The sequence below is a fragment of the Petromyzon marinus genome, unplaced genomic scaffold (assembly GCF_048934315.1).
Source record: "Petromyzon marinus isolate PM22_M1 ecotype Great Lakes invasive population unplaced genomic scaffold, UKy_Petmar_22M1.pri1.0 PM_Scaffold_192, whole genome shotgun sequence".
NCBI classification, from domain to species: Eukaryota; Metazoa; Chordata; class Hyperoartia; order Petromyzontiformes; family Petromyzontidae; genus Petromyzon; species Petromyzon marinus.
The window spans coordinates 150,768-166,904 of record NW_027423160.1 but is presented as its reverse complement, the minus strand read 5'-3'; the positions used below and the strand labels follow the sequence as shown (position 1 = coordinate 166,904).

Genomic DNA, 16,137 nt, shown 5'->3' with positions numbered 1-16,137 from the left:
CAGTAGAACTGTGGGAGATTGAGGAATTCTCTCCCCCTGTTCTGCATGGGCATCTTTTTCTCCAGTTTCCTCCGATGTGTCATTGGTAATGGCCAAAATTTTACACTTCTGAAAAAGATAACTGCAAATCACTTAATTTGGACCGCACTCAGCAGCAACATCACCCCTCTACTACGGTAACTTGGTAAGACCCTCATGAACACAGAGCCCTGCGACTCAGCCAGGCTTTGTTGCAGGCAATACCAGCCTAACGATGAGAATAATCACTACCGTCTGCGCAGCTCTCTTCGCTGAGTCACGGTAAACTTTTTTTCCCGAGCCTCTGTTGGAGTGCACCGCACATCGCTATCCTCCTTTGTCCCTTGCAGGGCGCCATGACCTCATGTGGCAGCGCCACCAGAAGATGCAGGTCATGTTTGAGAACGTCCTGCCTCAGGGTTATGCCATCACGCAGAGGTGCAGCCTCAATCAGGTGCGTCCTTGTGTCTGTGTGTCTTTATGTCTGTGTGTTTTTATGTCTGTGTCGGTCTTTGTACGTGTGCTACATATACGTTGTGGGGAGTGGTGGCGCAGTGGTTAACAGACTGCGCTTAGAAACGAGCGACCTGAGTTCGATTCCCGCTCAGTCACCAACACCAGTGACGACTATCTGAACCGGTCCTATGTCTCTCCTAGGTTGACTCAGCCTCAAATGAGTACCTGGTGTAGTGTATAAATATCCCAAATTGAAGAGACAAAGGTGGCCGGACGTGGTGCTGGCCACCCACCTCCTCGTGTGCCGTGCTGGCCGTCAGAGGTGGTCGCTAACAGCACGTGCCCCAGCAGTCTGTTAAGACTACACGGGGGATCTTTGATCTTTGTCCAAGTTCGTGTATAAGTGCCCAGAAGATAACAACCAACTTTAATGAAGAAAATATATTGGGAAACTGCCTGGCAGCTAATTGGGCCCTTCCTACTGAAATAAATAAATCTATAAAAATAATATCGAGATGTTTACGTTTAAGATTTTACATTAATGTTGGGGATCTTGTACTAAGCAACTCAATTAATTTAGAAGTCATCATTCCCCTCCCCCGGCTGCCTGTCTCGCTTAATTGTTCAACGCATTGGCCGGATGTCCAAATATTGCCGTCAGTTGACTGAGTGTCGTTTTCTGTGACGATCAAACAAGTGGCGCGTTCCTCTAATGTGTGGCTTTGAGACTTTGAAAAAAGGTACCTTAGCACTAGTTATCGTGTAGGGCTTCACTGCATTGTTCTGGGAGAGTTCCACTCGCAGTTTTTATCTCGTGCAAGGACAGTGCAATTTGGATAACAATTCTGGACAGTGGACAGGAAGTGATGTCATGATTCTAGGAGGTGGTGGTGGCTACGCTGGTGCTACACGTGGTTGGTGGATCACACACTGAGAAGATGCCGTGAATTTCAGTTCCAGTGGGCGTCAGAAAGGAGCCGCACCCTGGCTTGCCAGGAGCGGGTGGTACAGCAAATGTAGAATCCACCTGTTCCGTCTGTATAGGATATAATGTTGCCCCCTCACACACGTGCATTTTCTCCGGTTGCTCCGGTTTTCTGCCACATGTGAACAATCATTAATTGGCCGAGAACACATTTATATGCAGAGGACTGCAAAGCTTGGGAAATTGTTGGTAGCACTGTCTCATGGTGTGCATTGCTGCTGCCTTCCCATCTATATGTGATTCCTCCTCGTGTCTCTGAATCCCTCCCTATGTCTCTCGTCGAAAGCGAGCAAATAACTGTGCAGTGATCGGGCATTACAAATTACCATTAATATTAATTTTGATTTAAAGCCTTCGTGACTGCAGGGATTAATATTCTTGGTTCTTTCGGTAAAGTCACGTAGAAGGGAAACAATAAAATAATAAAAATCTAAAACAACAAAATTATCTGTGGTAGTAGTTACATTAGAGAAACCAAACGACATTCGTGAACACAAAGCAGACCTAAAACACGGTAGGACCAATACCTCGGCCGTGGCAGATCACTGTTATAATTCAGTAGGCTCACATGACATTGACTTCTCCAAGACAGAGGTTCTTTGCAAGCCATCTGGCTACCATGAGAGATTCGTTCATGAGGCTATCCACATATACAAACACAGAGACAATTTCAACCGAGAAGATGGATTCTGGCTTAGCAATCATTGGAAGGATTTGATAAACCATTTCGGGTCTTAATTGATTGTTCACGCTTACGGTGGCTTTCAGACCGCATCCATTATTTTCGTCTCCCCATCATCTTTTCTGAACATAGATGGACTCGTCCATCTGAACAAACTGTAAAATCGCTCTACGTGGTGCTAACGTTAATAAAACCGCCACTTTTTTCAAATTTTCTTGCTGTGGTTTTCACAGCTGATGATGATTGCTTGTGTTGCAGTCGAAATGTCGTAAGAATTTTATTGTTTAATTTTTTTATTATTTTATTGTTTCCCTTCTACGTGACTTTACCGAAAGAACCAAGAATATTAATATTTTCATTATGAGACCTCCTTTGCCAGTAACAAGATATAGTAATAGGTTTTACCCTTTTAACTGGCACAAAAAACTGACACCTTTATTCAAGGCATCATGTTTGCAATAACCACAATACAAGCAGTCAAAATGCAAACAAAAAAGACAACTCAGATAATAATATGCACTGTCCTTGAATTTGATTGGTCCACACCCGAGACGGCTTTTCTTAGAGCCTAGTCTCCACTGGTGTTGGACCAGAAGACGCCAAAAGGCGTACAACTCAAAAACAGCGCACTATCAGAGTATTGTCCCGTGGATGGGAATGCATAGGAGGAAAACGAGTTTTGGAAGAGCATGATCAGTGACTACCTCAAGCCTCTGGAGGAAGATGACGATCACAGGAAACGCGTGAAGCAGGAACTCTTCGAGATAAGAAACAAGGTACTGGCAACGCGTCATCGCGAGTACCGGAGATGCTTCGATAACAGAAAAATTGCGTTCCAGCGACAACGCGTTGTGCAAACAGCAGGCGTTAAGCGAGTACTTACCGTACTTGGCATGTGGTAGAAGAAGATTTAAACGACATTGAATTACCTATGCCTTATTATTCCTACGAATTAATTGTTCCAATAATCCGCTAATCCTGTAAAATACATGAACAATAAAACAATAACAACAGAAGTGACCATTTGGCGTCGAGAGTGGACAGTGGGGGAGAAAAATGAACGCACAAAGAGGGGATCCATAAACAGCCCGGGGTCATCCCCCCCGCCACTCGGCCAATGCAATGTAAATCAGGCCTGGTCTGTCTGTCCCAACGTGCAGGGCACTTTGGTCTACTTCATGATCAATGCACTGTGGCTGGTGGCGACCCTGGCACTGCAGTTCGTGGGAGCCGACGTCTACATCCAGATCCCGAGCACGAAGAACGAGGGGACGGTCATCGACGTGCTGCCGCTCGCCTTCATGTTCCTCATCACCTTCTCCAGCATGCTCATTGTCCAGTTCCTGGCCATGCTGTACCACAGGTGAGGAGGAGGGGAGGGGGTCGACCCATGCGTGGCCATAGGGGGTGTGTGTGCATGCCGACTCAGTGACCAACAACAGTAACGATTATCTGAAATGGTCCTGGACTTCCCCCCTTGTGCCGTACCGGCCTTCATAGGTGCCACTCGCTGACAGCACTTGCCCCAACAATATCTTAAGGCTATCCAGGAGATCCTTGTCTTTGCCTTTATGTGAGTGTGGGCAGTGTGCTTATGACCAGCTCCGGTTTCGCAGCCGAGGTCTCACTCCGAAACAGTCGGGCAGCATTATCTTTTCATCGGCTGTGTAATACTGGGTGGAAACTACTTGGTTTGTCATTCCATGCGAAGCTCCGGATTTTCTTTGACCACATTGATATCTTCCCTTCTTTATTCTTTCGAGAAGGATGTTGAGGTGTCTAAAGTAACATCTGCACCGGTTAGAAACATTCAGGTCACCCTGCCTACAATGCATCCTGGGTTTAACCAGACTGGATTGTGTCAGGAGCTCACAGATTCTTAAAAGATCTAGACACATTCCCATTGGTGAGCTCCTCTCACAAGCGTGGCTGTGTTGGCTGGGTCATGTAGCCCCCATGCCCAGCCACTGCATGGCAAAGCAGCTATTATTTGGCAGGATAGATCAGACTAAAAGGGCACGGCATGGGCTAGGGAAAAAAGGAATGATATGGTACAAGAGGATATATAGAGATGAGTGGACTTGCCAATAACTGGTACCAGCGGTCTCAAGATTGGCCACTCCTGAGGAGATGCTACTTTGCAGTTGGAGGCACTCTCCCACCAGCAATAATGGAGGGCAGAGGAGCGATGCTCGCATCCATAAGCAGAGCACCGGGCAGCTAAACACAACAATTTGGCAAAGTAGGGGTCACAGCTGGTGCATTGTCAGTCATCTCAGTCAGTCAACCATTGGCTCCTAGGTCTGTCCCGTTAACTCCTGACATTTTGCCACCGTGGCGCCCCGTGCCCCTCCCCCTTCCCCTCCGTGCCCCCCCCCTCTGCCCCCGTTCAGGTTGTTCACGCTGCTGCACGTGCTCTCCTACGTGGAGTCGTCGTCGTCGGGCCAGCAGTCAAAGAGGGGTGCTGTTGGTCGAGACAACAAAGCATTCGTCAACGATGGAGACAACGATGACGCTCAGCAGCGCCGTCTCAGAGAGATTGTCTTACAGATCCCTGGACCCCCTCCTCACACGCCGCACGTGGGTCCCCTCCCCGCACACAGCACATGGACCCCTTCCACTCACGGCGCACCTGGACCCCCTCCTCACAAGCCGCAAGTGGCCCCCCTCCATGCACGCTGCTCGTGGACCCCCTCCTCGCACGCTGCTCGTGGACCCCCTCCTCGCACGCTGCTCGTGGACCCCCTCCTCGCACGCTGCTCGTGGACCCCCTACTCGCACGCTGCACGTGAATCCCTTCCTCGCATCCTCGCACGCTGCACGTGGACCCCCTACTCGCATGTCATACGTGGACCCATGCACGTCGTGGTTTATCAATGACGGTGCGGTCAGTAAAGGTGCAGCCCTGCAAGATGCTTCCCTTGTTGGAAGAGGTGGGAGTTACCCACGCTTTACCCCACCACCGCATGCGACCTGCCGATCGACCAACTGTGCTGTATCCATTTACGCAGCTGGGTGGACAGAGGCAGCGAGATTTAAGAAGCTTGCAGCGTCGCTCCAAATGCCAGGCCGAAGGATCGACCTCTAGATCGCAAGTGTGGTGACGAGTTAATTGCAGCAGGGCAGCCTCTCATTACAATGGAATGCACTCAAAAGGGCTGCTGTACAACAACGGTGGACATCACTTGTGATATCATCGGCTAAAGTAAATGTAGGGGCTTTGAAGCTGCTCCTGGCCACGGACAGAGAAGTCGCTTCTATGTAGCAGTGGTCAGATGAAGGAAACGTCCTGTTGTTGTAGTCATAGTCATAGCAGGATACCACCACCGTCAGTATGCAATGCTGTAGTCATAGCAGGATACCACCACAGTCAGCATGTAATGCTGTAGTCATAGCAGGATACCAACACAGTCAGCATACAATGCTGTAGTCATAGCAGGATACCATCACAGTCAGCATGCAATGCTTGAGTCATAGCAGGAAACGACCACAGTCAGCATGCAATGCTGTAGTCATAGCAGGATACCACCACAGTCAGCACACAATGCTGTAGTCATAGCAGGATACCACCACAGTCAGCATGCAATGCTGTAGTCATAGCAGGATACCACCACAGTCAGCATGTAATGCTGTAGTCATAGCAGGATACCACCACAGTCAGCATACAATGCTGTAGTCATAGCAGGATACCACCAAAGTCAGCATGCAATGCTTGAGTCATAGCAGGAAACGACCACAGTCAGCATGCAATGCTGTAGTCATAGCAGGATACCACCACAGTCAGCAAGCAATGCTGTAGTCATAGCAGGATACCACCACAGTCAGCATGCAATGCTGTAGTCATAGCAGGATACCACCACAGTCAGCATGCAATGCTGTAGTCATAGCAGGATACAACCACAGTCATGCCATGCTGTAGTCATAGCAGGATACCACCGCAGTAAGTATGCAATGCTGTAGTCATAGCAGGATACCACCACAGTCAGCATGCAATGCTGTAGTCATAGCAGGATACCACCACAGTCAGCATGCAATGCTGTAGTCATAGCAGGATACCACCACAGTCAGTATGCAATGCTGTCATCATAGCAGGTCCCACCACAGTCAGTATGCACTGCTGTAATCATAGCAGGTACCACGACAATATGCACTGCTGTAATCATAGCAGGTACCACAACAGCAGTTTCCACTGCTGTAATCATAGCAGGTACCACCAGTCAGTATGCACTGCTGTAATCATAGCAGGATACCACCATAGTCAGCATGCAATGCTGTAGTCATAGCAGGATACCACCACAGTCAGCATGTAATGCTGTAGTCATAGCAGGATACCAAGACAGTCAGCATACAATGCTGTAGTCATAGCAGGATACCACCAAAGTCAGCATGCAATGCTTGAGTCATAGCAGGAAACGACCACAGTCAGCATGCAATGCTGTAGTCATAGCAGGATACCACCAGTCAGCATGCAATGTTGTAGTCATAGCAGGATACCACCACAGTCAGCATGCAATGCTGTAGTCATAGCAGGATACCACCACAGTCAGTATGCAATGCTGTCATCATAGCAGGTCCCACCACAGTCAGCATGCAATGCTGTAGTCATAGCAGGATACCACAGTCAGTATGCAATGCTGTCATCATAGCAGGTCCCACCACAGTCAGTATGCACTGCTGTAATCATAGCAGGTACCACGACAATATGCACTGCTGTAATCATAGCAGGTACCACAACAGCAGTTTCCACTGCTGTAATCATAGCAGGTACCACCAGTCAGTATGCACTGCTGTAATCATAGCAGGTACCACAGTAAGTATGCACTGCTGTAATCATAGCAGGATACCACCAACGTCAGCATGCAATACTGTAGTCATAGCAGGAAACCACCAGTCAGCATGCAATGCTGTAGTCATAGCAGGAGACCACCGCAGTCAGTATGCAATGCTGTAGTCATAGCAGGACACCACCAGTCAGTATGCAATGCTGTAGTCATAGCAGGATACCCCCACAGTCAGTATGCAATGCTGTAGTCATAGCAGGACACCACCAGTCAGCATGCAATGCTGTAGTCATAGCAGGATACCACCACAGTCAGGATGCAATGCTGTAATCATAGCAGGATACCACCACAGTCAGTATGCAATGCTGTAGTCATAGCAGGATATCACCATAGTCAGCATGCACTTCTATAGTCATAGCAGGATACAACCACAGTCAGCATGCAATGCTGAAGTCATAGCAGGATACAACGTCAGTCAGCATGCAATGCTGTAGTCATAGCAGGATACCACCGCAGTCAGTATGCAATGCTGAAGTCATAGCAGGATACCACCACAGTCAGCATGCAATGCTGTAGTCATGGCAGGATACCACTACCGTCAGTATGCAATGCTGTAGTCATAGCAGGATACCACCAGTCAGCATGCAATGCTGTAGTCATAGCAGGATACCACCACCGTCAGTATGCAATGCTGTAGTCATAGCAGGATACCACCACAGTCAGCATGCAATGCTGTAGTCATAGCAGGATACCACCACAGTCAGCATGTAATGCTGTAGTCATAGCAGGATACCACCACAGTCAGCATACAATGCTGTAGTCATAGCAGGATACCACCACAGTCAGCATGCAATGCTTGAGTCATAGCAGGAAACGACCACAGTCAGCATGCAATGCTGTAGTCATAGCAGGATACCACCACAGTCAGCACGCAATGCTGTAGTCATAGCAGGACACCACCACAGTCAGCATGCAATGCTGTAGTCATAGCAGGATACCACCACAGTCAGCATCACAATGGTGTAGTCATAGCAGGATACCACCATAGTCAGCATGCACTGCTATAGTCATAGCAGGATACCACCACAGTCAGCATGCAATGCTGTAGTCATAGCAGGATACCACCACAGTCAGCATGCAATGCTGTAGTCATAGCAGGATACCACCACAGTCAGCATGCAATGCTGTAGTCATAGCAGGATACAACTACAGTCAGCATGCAATGCTGTAGTCATAGCAGGATACCACCGCAGTCAGTATGCACTGCTATAGTCATAGCAGGATACAACCACAGTCAGCATGCAATGCTGTAGTCATAGCAGGACACCACCACAGTCAGCATGCAATGCTGTAGTCATAGCAGGATACATCCACAGTCAGCATGCAATGCTGTAGTCATAGCAGGATACCACCACAGTCAGCATGCAATGCTGTAGTCATAGCAGGATACAACCACAGTCAGTATGCAATGCTGTCATCATAGCAGGTCCCACCACAGTCAGTATGCACTGCTGTAATCATAGCAGGTACCACGACAATATGCAGTGCTGTAATCATAGCAGGTACCACAACAGCAGTTTCCACTGCTGTAATCATAGCAGGTACCACCAGTCAGTATGCACTGCTGTAATAATAGCAGGTACCACAGTAACTATGCACTGCTGTAATCATAGCAGGATACCACCACCGTCAGCATGCAATACTGTAGTCATAGCAGGAAACCACCAGTCAGCATGCAATGCTGTAGTCATAGCAGGAGACCACCGCAGTCAGTATGCAATGCTGTAGTCATAGCAGGATACCACCACTGTCAGTATGCAATGCTGTAGTCATAGCAGGATACCACCACAGTCAGCATGCAATGCTGTAGTCATAGCAGGATACCACCACAGTCAGCATGCAATGCTGTAGTCATAGCAGGATTCCACCACAGTCAGCATGCAATGCTGTAGTCATAGCAGGATACAACTACAGTCAGCATGCAATGCTGTAGTCATAGCAGGATACCACCGCAGTCAGTATGCACTGCTATAGTCATAGCAGGATACAACCACAGTCAGCATGCAATGCTGTAGTCATAGCAGGACACCACCACAGTCAGCATGCAATGCTGTAGTCATAGCAGGATACATCCACAGTCAGCATGCAATGCTGTAGTCATAGCAGGATACCACCACAGTCAGCATGCAATGCTGTAGTCATAGCAGGATACAACCACAGTCAGTATGCAATGCTGTCATCATAGCAGGTCCCACCACAGTCAGTATGCACTGCTGTAATCATAGCAGGTACCACGACAATATGCAGTGCTGTAATCATAGCAGGTACCACAACAGCAGTTTCCACTGCTGTAATCATAGCAGGTACCACCAGTCAGTATGCACTGCTGTAATAATAGCAGGTACCACAGTAACTATGCACTGCTGTAATCATAGCAGGATACCACCACCGTCAGCATGCAATACTGTAGTCATAGCAGGAAACCACCAGTCAGCATGCAATGCTGTAGTCATAGCAGGAGACCACCGCAGTCAGTATGCAATGCTGTAGTCATAGCAGGATACCACCACTGTCAGTATGCAATGCTGTAGTCATAGCAGGATACCACCACAGTCAGCATGCAATGCTGTAGTCATAGCAGGATACCACCACAGTCAGCATGCAATGCTGTAGTCATAGCAGGATTCCACCACAGTCAGCATGCAATGCTGTAGTCATAGCAGGATACAACTACAGTCAGCATGCAATGCTGTAGTCATAGCAGGATACCACCGCAGTCAGTATGCACTGCTATAGTCATAGCAGGATACAACCACAGTCAGCATGCAATGCTGTAGTCATAGCAGGATACCACCACAGTCAGCATGCAATGCTGTAGTCATAGCAGGATACATCCACAGTCAGCATGCAATGCTGTAGTCATAGCAGGATACCACCACAGTCAGCATGCAATGCTGTAGTCATAGCAGGATACAACCACAGTCAGCATGCAATGCTGTAGTCATAGCAGGATACCACCACAGTCAGTATGCAATGCTGTCATCATAGCAGGTCCCACCACAGTCAGTATGCACTGCTGTAATCATAGCAGGTACCACGACAATATGCAGTGCTGTAATCATAGCAGGTACCACAACAGCAGTTTCCACTGCTGTAATCATAGCAGGTACCACCAGTCAGTATGCACTGCTGTAATCATAGCAGGTACCACAGTAAGTATGCACTGCTGTAATCATAGCAGGATACCACCACCGTCAGCATGCAATACTGTAGTCATAGCAGGAAACCACCAGTCAGCATGCAATGCTGTAGTCATAGCAGGTGAACACCGCAGTCAGTATGCAATGCTGTAGTTATAGCAGGATACCACCACTGTCAGTATGCAATGCTGTAGTCATAGCAGGATACCACCACAGTCAGTATGCAATGCTGTAGTCCTAGCAGGACACCACCAGTCAGCATGCAATGCTGTAGTCATAGCAGGATACCACCACAGTCAGGATGCAATGCTTTAATCACAGCAGGATACCACCACAGTCAGTATGCAATGCTGTAGTCATAGCAGGATACCACCACAGTCAGGATGCAATGCTTTAATCACAGCAGGATACCACCACAGTCAGTATGCAATGCTGTAGTCATAGCAGGATATCACCACAGTCAGGATGCAATGCTGTAATCACAGCAGGACACCACCAGTCAGTATGCAATGCTGAAGTCATAGCAGGATACCACCACAGTCAGCATGCAATGCTGTAGTCATAGCAGGATACCACCACAGTCAGTATGCAATGCTGTCATCATAGCAGGTCCCACCACAGTCAGTATGCACTGCTGTAATCATAGCAGGTACCACGACAATATGCACTGCTGTAATCATAGCAGGTACCACAACAGCAGTTTCCACTGCTGCAATCATAGCAGGTACCACCAGTCAGTATGCACTGCTGTAATCATAGCAGGATACCACCATAGTCAGCATGCAATGCTGTAGTCATAGCAGGATACCACCACAGTCAGCATGTAATGCTGTAGTCATAGCAGGATACCAAGACAGTCAGCATACAATGCTGTAGTCATAGCAGGATACCACCAAAGTCAGCATGCAATGCTTGAGTCATAGCAGGAAACGACCACAGTCAGCATGCAATGCTGTAGTCATAGCAGGATACTACCAGTCAGCATGCAATGTTGTAGTCATAGCAGGATACCACCACAGTCAGCATGCAATGCTGTAGTCATAGCAGGATACCACCACAGTCAGTATGCAATGCTGTCATCATAGCAGGTCCCACCACAGTCAGCATGCAATGCTGTAGTCATAGCAGGATACCACAGTCAGCATGCAATGCTGTAGTCATAGCAGGATACCACCACAGTCAGCATGTAATGCTGTAGTCATAGCAGGATACCACCACAGTCAGCATACAATGCTGTAGTCATAGCAGGATACCACCACAGTCAGCATGCAATGCTTGAGTCATAGCAGGAAACGACCACAGTCAGCATGCAATGCTGTAGTCATAGCAGGATACCACCACAGTCAGCACGCAATGCTGTAGTCATAGCAGGACACCACCACAGTCAGCATGCAATGCTGTAGTCATAGCAGGATACCACCACAGTCAGCATCACAATGGTGTAGTCATAGCAGGATACCACCATAGTCAGCATGCACTGCTATAGTCATAGCAGGATACCACCACAGTCAGCATGCAATGCTGTAGTCATAGCAGGATACCACCACAGTCAGCATGCAATGCTGTAGTCATAGCAGGATACCCCCACAGTCAGCATGCAATGCTGTAGTCATAGCAGGATACAACTACAGTCAGCATGCAATGCTGTAGTCATAGCAGGATACCACCGCAGTCAGTATGCACTGCTATAGTCATAGCAGGATACAACCACAGTCAGCATGCAATGCTGTAGTCATAGCAGGACACCACCACAGTCAGCATGCAATGCTGTAGTCATAGCAGGATACATCCACAGTCAGCATGCAATGCTGTAGTCATAGCAGGATACCACCACAGTCAGCATGCAATGCTGTAGTCATAGCAGGATACAACCACAGTCAGTATGCAATGCTGTCATCATAGCAGGTCCCACCACAGTCAGTATGCACTGCTGTAATCATAGCAGGTACCACGACAATATGCAGTGCTGTAATCATAGCAGGTACCACAACAGCAGTTTCCACTGCTGTAATCATAGCAGGTACCAACAGTCAGTATGCACTGCTGTAATAATAGCAGGTACCACAGTAAGTATGCACTGCTGTAATCATAGCAGGATACCACCACCGTCAGCATGCAATACTGTAGTCATAGCAGGAAACCACCAGTCAGCATGCAATGCTGTAGTCATAGCAGGAGACCACCGCAGTCAGTATGCAATGCTGTAGTCATAGCAGGATACCACCACTGTCAGTATGCAATGCTGTAGTCATAGCAGGATACCACCACAGTCAGCATGCAATGCTGTAGTCATAGCAGGATACCACCACAGTCAGCATGCAATGCTGTAGTCATAGCAGGATTCCACCACAGTCAGCATGCAATGCTGTAGTCATAGCAGGATACAACTACAGTCAGCATGCAATGCTGTAGTCATAGCAGGATACCACCGCAGTCAGTATGCACTGCTATAGTCATAGCAGGATACAACCACAGTCAGCATGCAATGCTGTAGTCATAGCAGGATACCACCACAGTCAGCATGCAATGCTGTAGTCATAGCAGGATACCACCACAGTCAGCATGCAATGCTGTAGTCATAGCAGGATACAACCACAGTCAGCATGCAATGCTGTAGTCATAGCAGGATACCACCACAGTCAGTATGCAATGCTGTCATCATAGCAGGTCCCACCACAGTCAGTATGCACTGCTGTAATCATAGCAGGTACCACGACAATATGCAGTGCTGTAATCATAGCAGGTACCACAACAGCAGTTTCCACTGCTGTAATCATAGCAGGTACCACCAGTCAGTATGCACTGCTGTAATCATAGCAGGTACCACAGTAAGTATGCACTGCTGTAATCATAGCAGGATACCACCACCGTCAGCATGCAATACTGTAGTCATAGCAGGAAACCACCAGTCAGCATGCAATGCTGTAGTCATAGCAGGTGACCACCGCAGTCAGTATGCAATGCGGTAGTTATAGCAGGATACCACCACTGTCAGTATGCAATGCTGTAGTCATAGCAGGATACCACCACAGTCAGTATGCAATGCTGTAGTCCTAGCAGGACACCACCAGTCAGCATGCAATGCTGTAGTCATAGCAGGATACCACCACAGTCAGGATGCAATGCTTTAATCACAGCAGGATACCACCACAGTCAGTATGCAATGCTGTAGTCATAGCAGGATATCACCACAGTCAGGATGCAATGCTGTAATCACAGCAGGACACCACCAGTCAGCATGCATTGCTATAGTCATAGCAGGATACAACGGCAGTCAGCATGCAATGCGGTAGTCATAGCAGGATACCACCGCAGTCAGTATGCAATGCTGAAGTCATAGCAGGATACCACCACAGTCAGCATGCAATGCTGTAGTCATAGCAGGATACCACCACAGTCAGTATGCAATGCTGTCATCATAGCAGGTCCCACCACAGTCAGTATGCACTGCTGTAATCATAGCAGGTACCACGACAATATGCACTGCTGTAATCATAGCAGGTACCACAACAGCAGTTTCCACTGCTGCAATCATAGCAGGTACCACCAGTCAGTATGCACTGCTGTAATCATAGCAGGATACCACCATAGTCAGCATGCAATGCTGTAGTCATAGCAGGATACCACCACAGTCAGCATGTAATGCTGGTGTCATAGCAGGATACCAAGACAGTCAGCATACAATGCTGTAGTCATAGCAGGATACCACCAAAGTCAGCATGCAATGCTTGAGTCATAGCAGGAAACGACCACAGTCAGCATGCAATGCTGTAGTCATAGCAGGATACTACCAGTCAGCATGCAATGTTGTAGTCATAGCAGGATACCACCACAGTCAGCATGCAATGCTGTAGTCATAGCAGGATACCACCACAGTCAGTAAGCAATGCTGTCATCATAGCAGGTCCCACCACAGTCAGCATGCAATGCTGTAGTCATAGCAGGATACCACAGTCAGTATGCAATGCTGTCATCATAGCAGGTCCCACCACAGTCAGTATGCACTGCTGTAATCATAGCAGGTACCACGACAATATGCACTGCTGTAATCATAGCAGGTACCACAACAGCAGTTTCCACTGCTGTAATCATAGCAGGTACCACCAGTCAGTATGCACTGCTGTAATCATAGCAGGTACCACAGTAAGTATGCACTGCTGTAATCATAGCAGGATACCACCACCGTCAGCATGCAATACTGTAGTCATAGCAGGAAACCACCAGTCAGCATGCAATGCTGTAGTCATAGCAGGAGAACACCGCAGTCAGTATGCAATGCTGTAGTCATAGCAGGACACCACCAGTCAGTATGCAATGCTGTAGTCATAGCAGGATACCCCCACAGTCAGTATGCAATGCTGTAGTCATAGCAGGACACCACCAGTCAGCATGCAATGCTGTAGTCATAGCAGGATACCACCACAGTCAGGATGCAATGCTGTAATCATAGCAGGATACCACCACAGTCAGTATGCAATGCTGTAGTCATAGCAGGATATCACCATAGTCAGCATGCACTTCTATAGTCATAGCAGGATACAACCACAGTCAGCATGCAATGCTGAAGTCATAGCAGGATACAACGTCAGTCAGCATGCAATGCTGTAGTCATAGCAGGATACCACCGCAGTCAGTATGCAATGCTGAAGTCATAGCAGGATACCACCACAGTCAGCATGCAATGCTGTAGTCATGGCAGGATACCACTACCATCAGTATGCAATGCTGTAGTCATAGCAGGATACCACCAGTCAGCATGCGATGCTGTAGTCATAGCAGGATACCACCACCGTCAGTATGCAATGCTGTAGTCATAGCAGGATACCACCACAGTCAGCATGCAATGCTGTAGTCATAGCAGGATACCACCACAGTCAGCATGTAATGCTGTAGTCATAGCAGGATACCACCACAGTCAGCATACAATGCTGTAGTCATAGCAGTATACCACCACAGTCAGCATGCAATGCTTGAGTCATAGCAGGAAACGACCACAGTCAGCATGCAATGATGTAGTCATAGCAGGATACCACCACAGTCAGCACGCAATGCTGTAGTCATAGCAGGACACCACCACAGTCAGCATGCAATGCTGTAGTCATAGCAGGATACCACCACAGTCAGCATCACAATGGTGTAGTCATAGCAGGATACCACCATAGTCAGCATGCACTGCTATAGTCATAGCAGGATACCACCACAGTCAGCATGCAATGCTGTAGTCATAGCAGGATACCACCACAGTCAGCATGCAATGCTGTAGTCATAGCAGGATACCACCACAGTCAGCATGCAATGCTGTAGTCATAGCAGGATACAACTACAGTCAGCATGCAATGCTGTAGTCATAGCAGGATACCACCGCAGTCAGTATGCACTGCTATAGTCATAGCAGGATACAACCACAGTCAGCATGCAATGCTGTAGTCATAGCAGGACACCACCACAGTCAGCATGCAATGCTGTAGTCATAGCAGGATACATCCACAGTCAGCATGCAATGCTGTAGTCATAGCAGGATACCACCACAGTCAGCATGCAATGCTGTAGTCATAGCAGGATACAACCACAGTCAGCATGCAATGCTGTAGTCATAGCAGGATACCACCACAGTCAGTATGCAATGCTGTCATCATAGCAGGTCCCACCACAGTCAGTATGCACTGCTGTAATCATAGCAGGTACCACGACAATATGCAGTGCTGTAATCATAGCAGGTACCACAACAGCAGTTTCCACTGCTGTAATCATAGCAGGTACCACCAGTCAGTATGCACTGCTGTAATCATAGCAGGATACCACCACTGTCAGTATGCAATGCTGTAGTCATAGCAGGATACCACCACAGTCAGCATGCAATGCTGTAGTCATAGCAGGATACCACCACAGTCAGCATGCAATGCTGTAGTCATAGCAGGATACCACCACAGTCAGCATGCAATGCTGTAGTCATAGCAGGATACAACTACAGTCAGCATGCAATGCTGTAGTCATAGCAGGATACCACCGCAGTCA

The 16,137-nt window shown here is 48.0% G+C and overlaps 1 protein-coding gene across 1 annotated transcript; it reads left to right on the top strand.

The window, feature by feature from the left end:
• Window positions 1–3,138: 3,138 nt before the first annotated feature.
• On the top strand, window positions 3,139–5,570 carry LOC142922873 (uncharacterized). The gene is made up of 2 exons (XM_076063815.1): window positions 3,139–3,504; window positions 4,535–5,570. The coding sequence occupies exons 1-2, from the start codon at window positions 3,320–3,322 to the stop codon at window positions 5,019–5,021; spliced, it is 672 nt and encodes a 223-aa protein (XP_075919930.1). The 5' UTR covers window positions 3,139–3,319; the 3' UTR covers window positions 5,022–5,570.
• Window positions 5,571–16,137: the final 10,567 nt, after the last annotated feature.